The sequence below is a fragment of the Nannobrachium achirus genome (assembly GCF_963921795.1).
Source record: "Nannobrachium achirus genome assembly, chromosome: 1".
Classification (NCBI taxonomy): Eukaryota; Metazoa; Chordata; class Actinopteri; order Myctophiformes; family Myctophidae; genus Nannobrachium; species Nannobrachium achirus.
In genome coordinates this window covers 32,990,137-33,010,293 of record NC_137810.1, presented here as the reverse complement: position 1 = coordinate 33,010,293, position 20,157 = coordinate 32,990,137, and the positions used below count along the sequence as shown (strand labels likewise).

The following is a 20,157-nucleotide window of genomic DNA, read 5'->3' as shown; positions in this document are numbered from 1 at the left end:
CAGTGAGTGGTTCTCTAACCTGGACACATCCAGAACAGTAAGGTTCTCTGGCACAGGGTTCACCTCCAGCTGTCTCAGCTCTGAAAATAAAAGACAACCGGAAACATGACAGAAGCTCAATTGTGGATGAAAACCTCAAATTGGTTTAACCACATGAACTCAAGCATCTCTTTTCTGGGCATGTCATAATAGGCAAACACGCAGAAAAAAATGCAGATCTACAAGCTCACGTTGTGAGCCTGTATATCAGCTATTTTCGGCAAAGAGATTAAAGGACAACTCCGCCCTAAATCATTTCTAGGCTCATTTTCCTACTTATATTGATCCCAAAAGACTGTCCATGGGGTCTATTAGGCAGAAATGCCCCTGTTGTCCAGTTTCCCCAGCAGAACCCAGCTGCTCTCATAGCATAGAGTGGAGCCTATAAGCCTATCGTTTTTACACTATTTGTTGTGGTCAAAAGTGTTTTTATTTTTCATGAATGCGTTACTAGTTGTCATTACAAACACATCCATGTCATTGAATGTCCCACAAAAGCCATCACACTCTGCTAAACAGATGTTATGCTTTTATGTGTTTTACCAAGTCCCGGAAAAGATGCCCTGTGATTGGCCAGTACCGTCACTTTGATTGGCAGTTGTGCCGAATGCTCACCCCAAAATATGATTTATGAGATTTTGGTGGCTTGTGTGGGACAACCAAGGCATGGATGTGTTTGTAATGACAAATAGTAAAACATTAATGAAAAAATAAATCACTTTTGACAGCAACAAATAATGTAAAAGCGATAGGCTTATAAGCTCCACTCTATGCTATGAGAGCTGCTGGGTTCTGCTGGGGAAACTGGACAACAGGGGAATTTCTGCCTAATAGACCCCATGGACAGTCATTTTGGATCAATATAAGTAGGAAAATTAGCCTAAAGGTGATTTAGGGCGGAGTTGTCCTTTAAGGCATAGAGAGGAAAAAAGGAAGGGACCACGTATAGACCCCTGAGGTACCCAGGTAAACCACATATATAGGGTTTAAGTGGTTCCGGTGTGGTGGACAGTTAACGTAGATGGGTTTGTACCGTTGTGCGCGGCATGCAGGCCTTTGAGCGCGAGGCCGTTGACTCGGACCAGGACAAGAGCATTTCTGTCACAGCGCAGGAGCTCCAGCCTGGAGAGAGAGCTGACATCCAGCTCCTCAAGCCCTGCGTCCCTCACATCCAGCTGGGAGATGTGGGCCAGCTGCCCTGCGTCTCCAACCACTACCGTGTGGAGCCGGTTTAACCTGCATAACATGGAGACATGTTCAAGTAGTTACTTACAGTATATGGCCTTAATGGACTTCAAAACCAGCAACGGAAAAAGAAAAGGGCGAATATTATTTTCACTGAGCATAACTGCCATGAGGTTAGTTAGATGTTAAAAAAAAATCTTCCATTTGTAATAGGGGTGTAACGGTATAGTAACTGAATCGAAAACAATTTTAATTAGCAACAATCAACTATATCAATGCAAACAGCAACATATCGTACAGTTTGGCTTTGTTTCATATCGTATCATTTTACAATGCAAATTATCGGTATCGAATCGTTTTGAAATGCAAATAATCGCTCGTATGGATACTAAGTACTTGTGCCTTTTATTTAGCAATTTTAAGAAGAAATTTTAAAATTAACGAGTACATTTTACATTCCATGATATCGCTACTCATGATCTATCAATAAATGTGTGTAATCTCTGTGTTCATGTCAAGGTGTGGTTTTGTACATATGTGTTGAAATGTAATGTCCATGTACTGTATTTGCTAGAGAATCACAGTGTTTAGTTATTTACATCCATAATAATTCATTTTCCCTTAAAAAAACCTGCACTATTGACAGGTTTCACACAGATTTAATTTCTTTACTAAATTGTTACTATATCGATTTTAAATCATTGAAACGAATCGCCATGAAAGAACCAATATCGTCCACGTATCGGCAACCACATAATGTGATGCGTATCATATCGCTATTAAATGTATCATTACAACCCTAATTTGTAACCAAGTAGCTCATCGTCAACCACATAATGTGATGCGTATCGTATCACTATTAAATGTATCATTACACCCCTAATTTGTAACCAAGTAGCTCAGCCCACCTGAGATCTATGTGGCGACTGGGGAGCCATTGCAGGCCAGCCATGTCCAGGGCGGAGAGCTGGTTCCCAGCCAGACAGAGTCTCTCCATGCCCCTCAGTTTCTCCAGGACCGGGGGGACTGAGGTGAAGCAGTTGAAGGACAAGCCCAGGTAGGTCAGACCCTCTAGAGAGCCCAGCTCCACAGGCAGGGAGCTCAGACAGTTCCCATCTAGCAGCAGAGTCTGTAGGCTAGACACACAACACAGGGAAGATTAGCAGGGGTTCTCAAACTTTTTTAGGCCGTGACCCCCAAAATAAACATATATGAACTGGGGACCACCACCCTGACAAGCACTTGGAATTGTATGTATTACATTTAATGTGACTCGGTTCCATAGATAAATATTATGAAAATAGCAGATCTACATGCTCGCTCACAACGCCTCGCAAGCATGTAGATCGGCTATTTTCACAATGTTCGCCTCTTGCTTACTTAATATTTGACAGTTTGGCCAGTTTGGTATTAAAATGGTCTTGAAAGTCCTTAAATTGTCACTTTATAAATGTGCAGATACCCTGTATACACTTATGTGGGTTTGTTTACCGTTGAGCGAGAATTCTGTTTTACATTAAGCTAATCATCTGGGGACCCCACAAAATAATTTGGGGACCCCCCTTGGGGTCCCGACCCCAAGTTTGAGAACCACTGGATTAGGATGAGTGAGGGATAATGACAGTCACACAGTCTTCAAACAAAGTTTAAAAATTACTGAATTGGTCTAAAAATTTGCTTGACCCAGCAAATGTGAGAGCCTTCCGTGGAATTTATAAAGCTAGCCTAAATTTCCCCCCGAATCCTATTACATCATCAGCATGTCTGAAACCAGATTTACTACAAGCAGTGTGCTGGAAATCACATTTTGCAATATTTCGCAATCGACTCAGTGGTGTCACACAGGCACACTCAACACAAGCACAATAGCTAAATGCTTGACCCTGAATTCCCTCTCCGGAATCTGGGAACGGCATCAATATGACTGTGGTCTACGGTGCAAAGTAAATACATTAAAAACTGCTGCAATGTCAGGACAAAAACCTGGTGCAAAGCCAATTTCTAATTTTATAGACTCATTTTACTGTGCACTCATGGTATGTTGGCTGCGTCTGCCCACTTTCTCTTCCGGCCAACTGCAGGTCACTGGGGACGCATTCTCTTAAGGTCAAATTACCTCGCAAATGACCTAGATACCATTATCTTTATTTATGCTCCGCTTCTGAGACAGTTAGGCTTGGGAGCCTTCGGCCACTTTAGGTCCCCCACTCACTTGTGCATGGTTCCCACTGCGGCAGGCAGGGAGGACAGACGGTTGCCTTGCAGGTTGAGTTCCGTCAGCGAGTCGATGTCACACAGGGCCAGGGGAAACTCGCACAGAGCGTTGTTAGACAGACTGAGGCTTCTCAGCTTACAGAACCTGGGGAGACAGAGAGACGGGGAGCAAGAAGAAAATGAGAGCCAGGAGGGGAGGTGAGGGGGCAGGGCAGGCAGGTGAGAGGGGAGAATGAACAGCATATGACAGATCAGGAGAGCAAGAGACAAACCTAGAGACCGAGGAGGAAGGGTGATTAGGCCAGGCAGAAGAAGAGGTAAAGAGAGCAGTGATAGGGCTGGGTGCAATAACCACGGTTGTGTAATGCATACCGCGGTGTTGAGTTCATAACCGTGATTATTTTTTAAATTTCAAATGTATTTAAATTACATTTTTGAGCAGTGCAAAGTCTGCAAACTGTTCATACGTTTCTCTTTGTGTGTATTAGTACGGATGAATATCCATGCTCATACATAAAGTAACTGATGTCACAGGCAGAACGACCCATACAAGGAGATATGCACGTGTGGCGTGTTTGCACCGCTCACTTCGCAATGGTGCAATTCTTTTTTCATTCAAAACAACTTTTTGGGGGAGATACCGCCATATCGTTGGTAAACAGTGACTTATTACCCCAACAACAAAAAATCCATACCGCCCCTGCCCTAGTGATGAGGAAAAGAGATGAAGGCAGCACAAAGTAGAGATCAGAGAGAAAAAGAAAGAGAGAAGCATAAAGAGGGAACATTTGAGAGTTTGAGCGTAACAGAAAGAGACAGAAAGAGAGGGTAATCTCTCAACTATATTTTTAGAGCCTGGCCTTGAAAAAGAAGATCTGACAGAAACCTTGTGGAAAGAAATACCGGTACGTCTAGTTATATAATCCTATTCAGACAAACATGGAAACCCAGTAGGTAGGACGTTTGCGTAACATCATCATCATGTGATAGAATAGCAAAACACCCACATGGTTTGCTTTGCAGCAAAGTGTTTACACAAAGCCAAAGTGCTCACGTATTCATCAACACAAGGCAACATGCGGTTCAGGTAGCCTATTGTGGTGTGAGTGTGCAGACCTGTGTGTGTGTGTGTGTGTGTGTGTGTGTGTGTGTGTGTGTGTGTGTGTGTGTGTGTGTGTGTGTGTGTGCGCGCGCGCTCGCACACGTGTTTACGCTAACGTTTCCCAGGGCTCCGTGGGCCAGGCTAATCCGGTTCACAAAGGGGCCAGGGTGAGAGCGAGACGGCCCCCGGATCCGCGTCTTTCCGAGGGGGTTGTGGGGAGGAGGCGGGGCCGCCGCGCAGAGGGGACACATTCCTGAAAACAGCGCCCAGGGAAGCCAGTGTTTATGGAGGAACAATGGGAGCGCACGGCCGTTCCCATCGGAAGCGCGGCGGGCCACCGTGGCCGCTGAACCGTGGCCAGGGAATCAACAGAGAGAGACCAAATGGAATAGACAGCGGGAGGGATCAGTAGCCGGGCCACGGCAGATACACAGCTAAATCATGGGTGGGTTCAACTAACTCTTAACCACTCAAACAAACCCTAGATACTTTGTTGACCAAATTCCCAGAGGGGTCCGTACAAGGCCCCCTCCTTTTGTCCCTCTACACCACACCTCTTCACTGACTGTAGCAGACCTACTGGTACAAGCTCACAACACATTGTGAGCTTAATGTAGATCTTCATTTTTTTGTTCAATATTCACACCAGAATAGGGTCTCCTATTTGGACAGTTGAGCACTAATTGGGTTTACATGAACACACTGTAGTATATAATCTCAGTTTTATTTATCTCATTAACACATTGACCGCCATTTTAACATACCTCCGTACTCCCACCTGCCATTCGTCTCCATAGACTTCCATGTAATTGGGTGTGCACGGATCATGCACACCCATGCCTAGATAATGCACCACGTGTGTCCACATTGCTCACAGCTTTCAAACAAAAAAATCCGAATGGAAATCCGTTCAGGCATTCATGAGATAACAGCCACTATGTTTAACAAAGATGGCTGCCAAAATGGCTGCCATGCTTGAAAGATGGGGTTGCTATGGGGGTTAAACATGCAATTTCGCGATTGCTATCATGCCTACTCCATTTTTGGGGGTCAAAAAAAAATTTGAATTTTTTTTTTTTTCTTTTTTTTTTAATTCTCTGGACTATCGGGCCTGGCGGGGAAAGACATTGGAATAATCTCGGGACTATCGGGCCTGGCAGGGAATGAGTTAACAGCCCTTCCACTGTCTGTTAATTAAAATGATTATGAAAATTACAGTCTGATTTGACATACCCTTTACAGTATACATTTTATCTAGCACAAGAGCAACTTCAAAGCAAACTTCAAAGCATGAAAGCAAACTTTCATGTTATCCATGAATGCACCTCAGCTCAGAAACATCATGCTGTCATGCTACACAATCATGCAATACAATTTGTCAGGCAGCTGTTCTGGTGCTATGCGCAGGTCTACAAATTCAGTCTTTCGAAAGATGTACAGTGTATTAAAAAAAAACATCTAGGAAAGCATTATGTTTACTTGCGACCCATACAAAAAAGCTGTTGTGCTCTAAACCAGTGATACTCAAACTCCAGGCCCACGGCACAATTTTGGCAGGCCCACCAGCTTAATATCCTCAAAGTCACGCATCCAATCCAACAATCTTTAGACTGAGCAGAGTGGACCTTCCGTTCCAGAGATAATGGCCAAAACATCTTGAAAGGCCCTTTTTTTCTTTTCTTTTTTACCAGTGGCTCTGCCCGATTAGTTAGCATACCCAAAACGACATTGTAGGCCGAATGCAAATCAAATGAAAGAGAGATGTACTGTAGCTCTACTTAACAAATGCATCATTAGCCATTTGGTAGCTAAACAGTATGGGTAATCTATTTATTATTATTAATTCACAAGTTTATTTTCTCTAAAAAGCCGTTTGTGATGAATGTGGGCCAAATCATAAATGGCATCGTGAAGCAATTGAGAGATGTGCTCAGCTATCTTTAATGCTATCCCACTTGATAGCAGGCAGACAGATAGACAGAAACCCAAATAGCAGACAAATGTACATGTACAAATGTAAATGTTTGTTTTAGTGTTTTGCACAGAATTATTAAAAAGAGAGAAAATGTGGCAAATTACTGCAAATTGTGTCATTGACAGAATATAAATGGAATTCCAAGCCATAAAATAATGCACATTGCACTTGTCTTACGTTATGGGGAAATAAAGCAAATAAAAGAGAGAAGTTATCAAGTAATGTCATTTTATCAACCAGCCCGTGGCACCTTGACATTTTGTAATGTGGCCCACAAGTTCAGAGGTTTGAGTATCCCTGCTCTAAACCCAGACACTACTTGTTGCCAGTGATCTACAGCTGTGAAGCAGTCTGTCCCAATGGCATGTAAGCAACCAACTCACTAGGTTGATCAGACAGCTGAAAGCGCAGAGGAGGGGCCCCTGGGGCCCCCGGAGAGGTCAGCTGGTGGGGATGTCGCGTCTCTCATCGCGAAATGTAGCTGGCTTTTTAATCGGCCCAACTGGGCCACAAACGGGCCTGCCCACGCAAGCACCATGCATCAGCTGTAATTGGAGCTAAGCCGCTCCCATCTTCAGCCCATATGGCTGTTCCCCCAGCAGTGAGAAAGCTTCCACGTCCAAAAGATAGAGGAACGAGAGAGAGAGAGAGACGAAGACAGAGAGCGAGAAAACGAGGGACAGAAAGAAGAAGAGAGATCTCCTTCGTCAGCTCTGGTTCTCTTCTATATGCACAACATGGCAACAGGCTGTGTGGAACAGAGACACTGACCTGGTGAGGGCTGCCAGGCCGCGTTGTGGCGACACATAGTTGTGCTTGAGGTTGAGGTGGGTCAGGTCCTGGCTGTAGAAGAGCTGCGAGGGCAGCTCCTCCAGGCTGCAGCACGAAAGGTCTACAGAGCTCACCCGCTGGGACGCGATCTGGAACACAGGGAGAGGGTCGAGGATGAATGCAAATAATAAGCCCCCTTAACATGAATTCATTAAACACATGAACCCAAGCGTCCCTTTTCTGGACGAAAATAACAGATCTACAAGCTCACGCGTGTAGACTGGATATTTTCATCAAACAGATTTGGTGTAGAGGGGGAAAAGCAGCAGATCTATAGAGCCTCAGGGGACCCCAGTCAACTAAGTACATAGGATTTTCGTAAGACATTAACCAGCCAGTGAGAAAAGTGAGTGTGTCTGTGTCCCAGGAGCGCACACACACACACAATCAATCACACACACACACACACACACACACACACACACACACACACACACACACACACACACACACACACACACACACACACACACACACACACACACACACACACACACACACACACACACACACACACACACACACACCTTTGACGCATGCCTATGCCAGCGGAGGTGCTCGGTGTAGGAGTCGTAGCTGACATAATAGGTCTGGCTCTGGGGCCCGGCTGAGCTGAAGGCCAGGCAGTGGCTGTGCCTCCTCACCTCCTCCACCTGTGTCACATGAGGGAACAAAGAAACGCTAGTTATTGCGCTGTGATTTTTCTCTCTCTCTCGCTTTATGCACAAAAGACTTTACCTTTGGTGGAAAAAGATGGCATTCAAATGATTTAGATCAGGGGTGTCATGGATGATTTCGGGGAGAAGCATAGATTCACAAATCACAAACATGTAGTTATTATGCATCTGTACGACAGTGGACCGTTCTCACTGTGACATGCGGTACTGGCAGCTTGTTGTGTACTTATTGAAACAATAGACGTAATTAATCACCCACTGTGCACAATTCATCAACCTCCCCAGTCTCTCAAGAGTCTCAAAGAGGTGCTTAATTTTTATGTTAGGTAGGCTAGGCAGCATCCAACTACAAAATACTACAACCACATATGAGCCTTTCAAATTAAATGATGTTTGCGTAGGAGAAGCAACCCAGCTCATTCCCCCTCAGCAGCCTGTGGGTCACTCAGGGGAATAATTACAATATGTGACAAGGAAAAAATATCTCTGCTAAAAAGGGAATTTTCGAGTCTTCAGCTCAACGTGCACGTGTGGAATTAATGGTACGGGAGCTATAAATATTCACATCTGTTCGTAATGACAGCTGTTCTCGATGCTGACATCTACATTTGTGTCTGTTATTTCATGTGGGTTATTAATCGAAAGGGTGGGGTTTGGACCAAAACGGACAAAACAGCATTTTTCTTTTCGTGTCTCATCACAACTTCTCTTGAAGTTTCCGATTGCAAGCTAATACCCATCATAAAGTAATGCTTTCTAGGCAGTCTTCACAAGAAATGAAACTTATAAGGCAAGCTTCATAAGAAATGAAACTCAAGGTGTTTTGTAGACTAGTTACAGGCTTGCAGAGACAAAGTTTGTTCAGTGCACAACGGGCATACTGGAAGTCGCATTTTAAATATGTTTGACACCACCGGTTTAGATTGTGCCCTCTTGATCTCAATCTCAGCCTCATTTATTTCTCTGCTGTGCGTCTGCGTTTCCAAACCCGATTCACAATCAGACAATATTATCAATTTCAGCATTTACAGTAAGCAGCTTCTCTTGAATAAAAATAACTCCGCCGGCTAAGGTTTCATCTCACACTTCCGCAGCAAAAATAGACACGTGCACACAGACTGATTTTATACGACCAGGACACTAGCGGGGTATTAGGTTATCCGAGAGTGGGACGGAGTACCTTTCCTCCGATGAGGGGCAGGATGTGCATCTTTCCGGTGTGTGCATACTTGACAGAGGAGACAATGAGGCAGGTCCCACTGAGAGTCACCTGCCGCTTTGACCAGCGATTCACCGGCAGGGCCAGCTTCCCCTTGCGCACGTTGAACATCCCGGAGAGCTGCACGCGCTCAGAGCCGCCCGCACTCCGAGGCTTACCTGCATGTTGTAAAGAGAGGGAGAGAGAGAGACAGAGAGAGGGTGCGTAGTTACTGGAGCGTAAAAAGAGATCTTTTATTGATGGTCGGTGTCAATAATACTGTAACCTTTTTTTCATGACAGCCTTTCACATCACACAATGAGTTATTTTTAGCTGTTTGGGAAAAGGATGAGGGCTTTTATGAACATGCGCACACAATAACACACACAGTTCACTCATTCACAGTGAAAGAGGCTGAGCGCTGTGGTTATGTAAGCAAATTCTAATAGCCTGGGGTGGTCTGGAGAGGGAACGAGTGTGTGAGCAGTCACTCTGGCGTTATTGGTTACATTAACCCCTCACTGACACACAGAGAGAGCAGCAATGCTTCGGCTCAAGTCACGGGGGGGATAACAAAGTAGGGGGATTAACAAAAGAGAAAGCGAGGCCTCGTGAGGGAGACCGAGGCCCTCAGCAGCCGAGAACCTGAACTTGCTTCAAATTCGCAACTTATCTACAAAACTCATCCTCCTCTGCTATCATCCACGGTTCTTCACATATCACACACAAGACAAGTGGAGAGATATTAGGGAGATTCCATTTAAACAGTCTGGGTCTGCTGAGGTCTCAAATCAGATTAGCATGTTATGCAACGTCTTACAACACTGACCGCCTCTTCTCCAGTGGCTTGGCCTTTGGGTGTGTGAGTGGCATTTAACTTTCACCGTCTGGGGGAGTTCCGACAAGATGGCGACCGAGTAGGACGCGTTTGTTGAGCTCTGTGGAGGTGCATAGTTTTCACATTTTTTAAGCCCATTTTTGACTGCCTTTATAGTTCTTTTGAGACTTTAAACGCCCAAAACACTGGTGAGCGTCTGTTTTTGCAGTTGTTTCGTGTTTCATGCCGAATACGATTAACACGAGGTCGAGGAGTACCAGGTCTCCGACCGCAAACGCTGACAACATGGCCGGCGCAATGCAGGGCGACGCTGACGCTCCGGTTACAAAGAGCATGCTGCGTGAGGTCCTCAAGGAATCACTGAAAGAGTTTATGGATGGTTTTATTCAACCCATGATGCTTGGCTTGGAGAAGAAATTACTGAAGAAGATTGATGACTTCGGAAAGGAGCTGCGTCCTGCAGTCGCCACGCTGAACACGACCGTGGCTGAACATGGGGAGGCCATTGAGAACTTTGGTTCCTCCATGGACAGTTTGCAGATGTGTATCACTGAATTGGAGAGAAGATGTGCTAATCTGGAGGAGAAGCTCGTCATAGCAGAAGACCGGAGTCGTAGGAACAACATAAGAGTGATTGGGATCTCTCCTGGGCTAGAAAAGGCTGACCCAGTGGCCTTTATCCAGTCTTTTTTGCAGAAAACATTCCCCGACGAGTTTCCCGACTCCCCCCCGGAGGTGGATCGTGCTCATCGGACCGGCAATCCACGTTCTGATAAGCCAAGGGCTTTCCTGGCAAGGATCCATTTTTTCCGGGTAAAGGAACGCTTACTCCAGCTCTCCAGGAAAGCAGGCCAACTGACATACAATGGCAAAAAGGTGTATATTTTCCCCGACTGGTCTGCTGAAACATCAAAGAGAAGGGCAGCTTTCGGGCCAGTAAAGGAATTCCTACGTTCCATCACCGCGGAAGGAGTGAAATACGGAATAAGGCACCCGAGCAAATTCTGGATAACCGTGGATGAGGCGACTTCTACTTTCAACTCACCCAAGGAAGCTCTGGCCTTTTGCAAGGATAAGTTCAAGACTCCAGGTGCTGCGGACGAGACTCTAGCTACGCGGGATGATGAGACGACAGTTACAGAGAACTAACTTTTACCAGGGACACTTTTGCTTTCGTGATCGCGTGCTTTCAAACACATTCTGCCGATGTGATATCCTTTTGCCTTTAATGGACTGTTGGTAAGCTGGCTGGGACTTTGGAGATGACTTTTACGCAGCGTCTTTCTTTCCTCACTCTCTCCTCCTCCTCCTCCCCAAAGGGTGAGTTGTTAATGTAAGCCTACTTATTGTTTTGGACTCATCATTTGACTTGACGTTGTGTTTTCAAGTGTTTCGTTTCATAATACCTATTTTATTTGTATCGAAGAATAAGATATATTTTATTTTTTAACAAGATCTGTAAGCAGATGGGTGTTACTCGTTTTAATTTAGGTTACCGCAAGGAGAGAGGATTTAGGGCTGCTAAAGCTATAAGCATAATTCACTGTCTTTTTTGTTTGAATATAATGGACATTGTTCTTGTTATTATTGTATTCCTTTTCTTTGCTCTTATTGAGCGTTGTGCTGCTTACTATATAGGTCTAGAGGGTTTTATCTCTCTCTGTTAAGCTTTGTCTAACGGGTTCCGTGTCGCGGTTCAGACGGAGCCTGCTCTCTCTCTCATCTTCCCTCTATGTCTCTCTATCTATCTCGGCTTTCCCTCTCTCTCTCTCTCTCTCTCTCTCTCTCTCTCTCTCTCTCTCTCTCTCTCTCTCTATGGCTCTCTCTCTCGCTGTGTGTGTGTCTCTCTCTCTCTCTCTCTCTCTCTCTCTCTCTTTCTGTTAGGTAATGGCGGCTATGTTGGTTGTTAGTTTATGGTTCGTTTATGCCTCCTAAAACGCTACTTTCTCGGGTAGGAGGGCGAGACTGGGCTTTGGCCTTTGTATTGAGTAATGTAGCCTACTGTTTAAGGTGAAACAGATATAAATAATATGGTCTAAATTGTGAAGGCTCCGCGGTTCCAGAGACCACTCGCTCTCCCGCCCTTTCTCTATGTCTCTCTACCTATCTCTGCTTCTCCTCTCTCTCTCTCTCTCCCTGGCTCATTGACTCGTTCTTTTTTTCCTTTTTTTTCTAATCTCAATAGCTGGCGGATGTACGATCTCGTGGCGCGTTGGCTCTACGTGCTTGTGGATCCGCTGTCTGGGGGGGGGGGGGGGGGGGGGGTAGTTATTTACCTACTTGTCTTCTAAAATGTTAATTTCTTGATGGGGGGAGAGGGGAGCTCTGTATTAGGATATTTATTTTGTAGTCGTGATTGGGTAGGTTCACTGTTTTAAGTATGGTAGTTTACTGTTTAAGACGGAAACAGACTTAACTAATATGATTGACATTTATCTAAGTTTGCACTGGCCTTTTGGGCATGTACAGGGAGCTGTATATGGCGCAGTATGCATTATGTGTGCTGTGTTGTATATGGTTTCCTGATCATACATAACTGTGTTTTATGTAAATACTTATGTATACAGACTTTTCTTTTTTTTCTTTTTTTTCCCCCTTCTAATTAGTAATTGTGGTTTGTATACATGGATGCATGGGGGGGGCTGTATGTGGCGCAGTATGCATTAACACTGTGTGTGCTTTGCTGCATATGGCCCCCCGGATGTGTTTTTAATTTCTATTTCTAACTACATATATAAGTGCATATATTTTTTATATCATATACACTGATTTCCTTTTTATTTATTTTTATTATTAATATTATATTAGTGCCTTGTCGTGGTGACAGCCTTATTTCCACTTATCTGTCACAAGTGTTTGGTTATTTGCATTAACGTGGCTTATAGGGCTTTATCACATTCTAGGTGGGCCTAATGCTGGACTGATTATTATTATTACAGTTGTTATAGTCCCCTCATTTTTTTTTCCCTTTATTCTTTTCTTTTTTCTCTCCCCCTTCTTTACTAGAAATGTTAACATACCATTCTCATTTATTTAAGTGATATGAAGTGGGGAGATTGATCATAATTTGAGCGGATGGAATGTTTGAGAGCTATTCAGCCACAAGAAGGCACTTTTTTGTTGTTGTTGTTTTTACTTTGGTGATCTGTTATATATTTACATAATCACCAGAGGGCAATGTATGGTTACTTTTGGGCAGTTACTTGTTTGCACTCTCTGACAGAGTGAAATGAAGGTTGACTAATAGGTTGATGGGGTGGGGAACTGTTTTTGTGCACTCTGATGCTAATGGGGTTTTCCCCCTCAAGCTTCAATGTTATGTGTTTTTTTATGTTCGTTTGATGTTGCTTTTTCCTTTCTGTTCCTTTTGGGGTTGTTTTGTTTTTCTGTGGGGAAGGTTTGTTGTGAGGGACCAACTAGGAAATTCTAAAATGTTCTACTGTGCTTGCTGTGCGTATGGTTTGAACCACAATTATGACAGAATATAAATTTCTAAGTTTCAATGTAAGGGGAGCGAATATACCGCATAAGCGAACCAGCATTTTGGGGGTTTTGCGATCTAAATCAATTGACTTTGCATTTATACAGGAGTCTCATCTTTTAAAAGAGCATTCCAACCGATTGGCTAATAAACATTATCGTGTTTTAGCCTTTTCAGCTGCTTCTTCCAAAACCAAGGGAGTAGCCATATTGGCTAGACGTAACCTTAGGTTGGATTTTTTGGGTGATTGGTCTGACAGTGACGGGAGGATAGCTGTTGCTAAAATCCGCTTGGAGGGTAAAATGCTAGCACTAGTCTCTGTGTATGCTCCAAATGTTTTAGACAAAGAGTTTTACAAATTACTAACTAAAACCTTATTGGAACTGACGGATTTCAAAATCATTGTTGGTGCTGACTTCAATGCAACATGGCAACATAACCTAGATAGATCCACTGGGGTAGAAAGCAGAGAACAGGCACTAGCGTCTGCAGAACTACGTGCTTGGGCAAACTCAACTGGCTTACTCGACATCTGGCGTTTAATGAACCCAACGGTTAGAGATTTTTCTTTTTTGTCGGGTAGGCATGCTTCATTCTCTAGGATCGATTACGTTTTTGCCCCTGTTAGTTTGTTTCATAAAATTGCCAAGGTAGAGTTGCTCCCAATGTCACTCTCGGATCACAAGGCGGTGCTGTGTGTTGCTTCACTGAAACAGGTTATAGATAGAGCTCCTAGATGGCGGTTTAACACCACACTGCTGCGCGATGCGGCATTTGTAGCTCAGTTTCAAACTGGTTTGCGCGAATTTATAAATATCAATACAGGCTCAGTTGAGGATCCCAGAATTCTTTGGGATGCAATTAAAGGCTTTATCAGGAGTAATACAACCCTCTATGCGTCCACTCAGAGAAAATTAAGGTCAGCCAAACTGGTGGAATTGGAATCTCGGTTTTCTACTTTGGATAATTCTCTCCAAAATAACTTTGATGTTAGTACAGCAACCCAGAGAGAGCTAGTTAAGAAAGAAATTAACTCCATTCTCAAGCGCCGCTCAGAATTTCAAATGAAACGCACAAGGCAAAACTACTATTTTAATAGTGCAAGACCCAGTCACTTACTGGCTTTACGTCTTAGATCCAATGAGCATTTTGCTGATATTGTTAGTGTCAAATCAACAACGGGAGCCATGGTTACAGAACCCAAAGAGGTCAATGCCACGTTTCGTGCTTTTTATGATGAGCTCTACACCTCCGAGGTCATTCACGATGATGCAGTATGCAATGATTTTTTATCCAACATACAGTTACCAACCCTTAGCGAGGCGGATGCGGAAGCCTTAGATAGACCGCTCCATCTGGCGGAATTACAGGAAGCTGTGCTCGCAATGCGTAGGGGCAAGTCGCCTGGTTTGGATGGGATACCCCCTGAACTTTATGCCATCTTTTGGGAAGATCTAGGTCAGCTGATGCTAGACATGTTTCGATATGCAATTGAAAGTGGCTCTTTCTCCAGGGATGTGAATGTAGCTATTATATCATTATTGTTGAAGAAGAACAAGGATCCCACAGATTGCGCAAGCTATAGACCGCTTTCACTTTTGAATTCTGATCTAAAAGTTTTTGCTAAGGTGCTTGCGCGTCGCTTGCAGGGTTTTATGACCACCTTAGTACACTGTGATCAGACAGGTTTCATAGGAACTAGACTAGCCTCTGATAATGCTAGACGACTATTGCATATCATCGATAGGGCTAAGGAGCTGAGGACCCCCGCCGCAGTGTTGTCGCTCGATGCGTTGAAAGCATTTGATCGTCTGGAATGGTCTTACCTGTGGGCTGTACTAGATAAAATGGGATTTGGTGCTTCATTCATACATTTTGTTAAAGTACTTTATTCTAATCCGTCAGCGATGGTCCTAACCGGTAAGATCTGTTCGCCGCTATTCACGATTGGCAGATCTTCAAGGCAGGGTTGTCCCCTTAGTCCTCTCCTTTTCGCACTTTCACTCGAACCCTTGGCTCAGACAGTGCGTCAGTCTGCAGATATTACTCCTGTTTCGATTAACAACACACAGCATCGCATTTCCCTATATGCTGATGATATTCTACTGTTCATTGAGAATGCACCACAGTCAATTACTCACGTCCTTCAAATTTTTGATCAGTTCAGTTCCATTTCCGGCTACAAAATTAATTGGACGAAGTCAGCCCTTCTACCTCTAAATGATCAGATGAGATCTGCTATCCTGCCGCCCATAATCCCAGTAGTAAGCCAATTCAAATATCTTGGCATAGATATTTTCCCCTCTCTTCAGGCTATTGTTAAGAACAACTATGGTGACACTCTAAATAAGATTTGTCTTGATTTAGATAGATGGTCATCTTTGCCCAACTCTCTCCAAGCTCGAGTTTCAATCATAAAGATGAATGTTCTTCCTAGGGTTAACTTTGTAAGCTCTATGCTCCCTTTGCCACCACCGCCGCAATACTGGAATAAGCTTCACTCTTCGATATCTAAGTTTGTGTGGAAAGGGAAACGCCCTCGTCTTAAACTTTCTCTATTACAACGTGCTAGAGATGATGGCGGCCTTTCATTGCCCAACTTTAAATTTTATTATTGGGCCTTCACGCTCCGCCCCCTTTTAAATTGGTTTAACCCAGCAAATAAGGTTTCTTGGAGAGAGCTTGAGGAGAGTTTAGTGCAGCCTGTTGAATTGAGAGATCTTATCTATTCAAACATAACTACACATCAATGCAAAGTTCGCTTTGGACCTATCATTTCTCATTTAGTGGCAGTATGGAGGGCAGCTGAAAAGATGTGTAAGATTGATTGTAAATGGAACTTATTTTCCCCAGTGTTCAATAATCAAAGACTTTTAATCGAGGATCGCCCCATTCGCTTTCCAAGGTGGAGGGCTAAGGGGATTCGTACATTAGGGGACTTATTTGATAGAAATGGTTTACGACCTTTTCGAGATTTGTGTGACATCTTCAATCTGCCTGGAAATACCCTTTTTTTCTACTTCCAACTGAGAACGTCCATGAGGACCTACGGGGTCCCATGGCAAGCTCCCCTTAGATTGCACCCCTTCCATGAGTTTATCTGTGATGGTAACAGAACAAGAGGTTTGGTTTCCACCCTCTATGGTTTTTTATTAGACTGTAGTTATGGGCCCCTATCTGTTGATACTGTTTGGAGGAATGATGTACCAAATTTGGACCCTGACTTTTGTTGGGACACAGTATGGTCTAACATTAGGCTATCTTCTAGAAATCCAGACCATCAACAAATTCATTTAAATTTTGTTCATCGGACTTATTTAACTCCCCGCAGACTATGTGCTATGAGGATTTTGAATAATCCCAACTGCACTCTCTGCGCCTCAAATAGTATTGGTACCTTCCTTCACATGGTTTGGGAATGCCCAAATGTGTCGTCATTCTGGAATATGGTTGCCTCCAAACTTTCAACTATTTTTAGTATTAATATCATATCTTCTCCTTCTTTATTTTTATTAAATGACGTCTCACAGTTGCAACTAAACAATATACGCAAGCGCATCTTCTTTGCTGGATTAACGGCGGCGAAGAAGATGGTAGCTACGCGGTGGAAACCTCCTCATACGTTAACGTTCCGCCAGTGGGCCTTGACCTTTCTAGATATAGTATATTTAGAGCAGTCGATAGCAAGGTTACACGGAGCAAAAGAAGAAAACATTAATATGTGGTCGGACATTGCAGATAAGCTTAAGGCTATGATTCAAGAAATCACTATATAGTGGTAACAGCCTAGCACAGGCATGCACTATTGTACATTCCGTGTTGGTCCGGGGAAAGGGGGTGGGTGGGTTTTCTTTTCCTTTTCTTGTTTTGCTATTGTTTGTGTTGTTTGTCTGTTAATTGCATTTTTCTTTTGATCAATGTTTTACTTTTTCTTGTTCTATTCATATGTATGTCTCTAATTTCATGTTTTGGAAAATAAAAATAATTGATAACAAAAAAAAAAAAAAAAAACTTTCACCGTCTGGGCTGGTGGACAACACACCGGAACTAAGCGACAACTGAAGCGATTAGGGGAAAGCACAAACATACCACACCATCTCTCCACCTCCTCCCCGCCAGGACATCGGACACTGGCCCCTCCCACCCTTGAAACCGGGCTCTCGGCCGCATTGAGGCTGATGTCACCACAGACAATTGGCCCTCAGTGAGAGGGCATTTGTCTCTCATTTGCATGTCGTCTCCTCTCCACTTCTGCTCCCTTCCTTGTTATCGTCGCTCCTGTCGGCTACACCACTGCTGTAGGTAAATACCATAGCTAGCTTGGATAGTGGTGATTAAACATCAGTCTACACTCTACAGGCTTTTGGGTAACCATAACAAGTAGCTACAGACTGTTACTGGATTCTTGGTGCCTATACTGATACAGTATTACATAGTTACAATAGTAAATACCAATATATCACCGGATATTTTTTATACATATATTAATTTTTTGCATTGATCCCTCAAATGTGGCAGTGGCTATCAAAATAGATAAGATTATGTAGCAGATGTAGGATAATTTACAGTTTAACAATAAACTCACAATCAGACATCAGCGTATTGAAACAGTAAACTAATCCTTATAAATAACTCTAAATTAAATAAAGATTCTGCATTACGTTCTAGAAAAATAATCATATCAGGCAACATACACACTGATATACGGTATCTGAGATAGGTCAAATGAATCTGTCAAATTACTACAGGTAAGCCTTGATTGTGCCCAAATACCAAGTCTGGCTATCCTATGCCTTATGGAATGTTTGACATATTGTATGTCCGTTTTTTTGGGACTCCGGATCTGAGCAGATGGAGTGCAAACCTATAGGGTGGAGTCACTGGATGGGCAAGACACAGCTCCTAATAGTTAGGATGGGTAAATGCAGAGGACAAATGTACGTGCAAATATACACTACAGTGATAAATACTATCCCAGAGGATTGAGGACCACACATGCACACTTAATTTAATTTATTATAGCCCCCACACCACTGGGGGGGTAATGCTGCAATAACCATGATTACTTTTCACTCGTTGATTGCTTGCATATTCTGTTATCAAAACTGAATTACACTCAGTACACCAGTGCACTCACTTTCAAGGTTGTTGACTAATTAAAAGAATGACATAGCCCTTTGTGAGCGACATGCAATGCCAGACTGTAATAAATAATGCCTGTCGTTGCCTCACTTGCCTGATTTATACTTGGTTGCACATTGTGTTGCACACCGAAAATAATAGTCTATATCAAGCTCACAATGTCAGCGTTATGAGCTTGTAAATCTGCACTTTTCATTCATTAAGTACAAATCCAGCTTTATGTGTGTTCGACAGGCAGCGTTACATGGCCTCAAACATATCCTACAACCTGTAAAGTACGTTTGAACCAAACAATCCTATGGAATGTGTATCCTGTACATTACACCCTTCCCCTGGGTGGAGTGGGCTAGACATTAGGCTCTGTCACATCATGTATATATACACATACATGCCCTTTCCTTCCATCTATTGCTCTGTATGCGAACATCCTGTGTGAGCACAAGTGGCCTATGACTGTTTCCTGTCTGTTAAAGAGAGAATATTCTTAGCACGTTTTGTCCTTGACAAGCCCATAACATCCCTGGACCCACGACCCGCCCAGGGCATTCATCTACAGTTACGCTGCCATCATGTTCTCCCAACAGGCAGCGTTAAAGGGACTCGCTTGGGGCTTTCCCCGTTACATTTTAGCCCAGCTGTATTCACCACCAACCACTATCTCCGTTTGGGGGAAAACAACATTGAGCTGCAGGGCTGTTTTGGGGCCTGGGGGACATTGAGTGAGGTGGCAGAACCACAGGGTCAAAATTAAAATGCATCACAGGGGGATGTTTGGGGGACTTTTTGGGCACAGACAGCAACCAGACGGACGATTAGCCTTGTACAATAAAGCTGTGACCTCCGAGAAGCACTGAAGGGGAGCCTTCTGCTGTCTGCTGTCTCAGGTAGATCAGAAACACTGAGGAGGTGAAATCTGAGTTCCGCTAAGGTCACTGTTCTCTTGCTGTCAGCACACAGCATACAGGTGCGTGTGTGTGTGTGCGTACGTGCGTGCGTGGATGATGCCGAAGAGCATTTTGCAGCAGGGATTCTGCTGAGTCAAATTCCTCCTAGACTCTGAGCACTGACACCAACAAACAATCCATAATATACTAAGAGGAAGAGGACGGCAGGACAAGGCCATCAGTCTGCATTAGGTTGGCTACTTATTTAACAGGCAGTAATGTCCCAAAGGACCACAACAAACTAACAAAGGTGGGACTGCAGTGACCGTGGCCTGAAAAATGTTTCTTTCTGCTGTGGAATTTTGAGGGCTGAGAGGTGAAGGGCCCCTGCTTGGACAGATTTTCATGGGAAGCTCTGTACAAAATGTGTTTCATTGACTACTTTACACCTGTAACAAACACCCAGGTGTCTATATGAACCGGCCCATTCAACTGTGAGAGGAAAAGGCCATCATATTACTGACCTTCACAGGAATTGGGGAACAATTGTGTTTAGCGTTTCAACTCCTGCACAGCACCACTACTGGCAGC

The 20,157-nt window shown here is 43.8% G+C and overlaps 1 protein-coding gene across 1 annotated transcript in view; it reads right to left on the bottom strand.

The window, feature by feature from the left end:
• Positions 1 to 20,157, bottom strand: part of LOC308290562 (PH domain leucine-rich repeat-containing protein phosphatase 1-like) — a 34,733-nt gene that overhangs the window by 10,892 nt on the left and 3,684 nt on the right. Inside the window, exons 2-8 of the mRNA XM_080732465.1 lie at positions 9,204 to 9,400; positions 7,874 to 7,999; positions 7,287 to 7,435; positions 3,437 to 3,583; positions 2,133 to 2,360; positions 1,073 to 1,275; positions 20 to 80 (exon numbers count right to left, since the gene is read on the bottom strand). Of these exons, the coding sequence (XP_080588591.1) occupies positions 20 to 80; positions 1,073 to 1,275; positions 2,133 to 2,360; positions 3,437 to 3,583; positions 7,287 to 7,435; positions 7,874 to 7,999; positions 9,204 to 9,400 (1,111 nt within the window). The remainder of the gene's footprint in view (positions 1 to 19; positions 81 to 1,072; positions 1,276 to 2,132; positions 2,361 to 3,436; positions 3,584 to 7,286; positions 7,436 to 7,873; positions 8,000 to 9,203; positions 9,401 to 20,157) is intronic.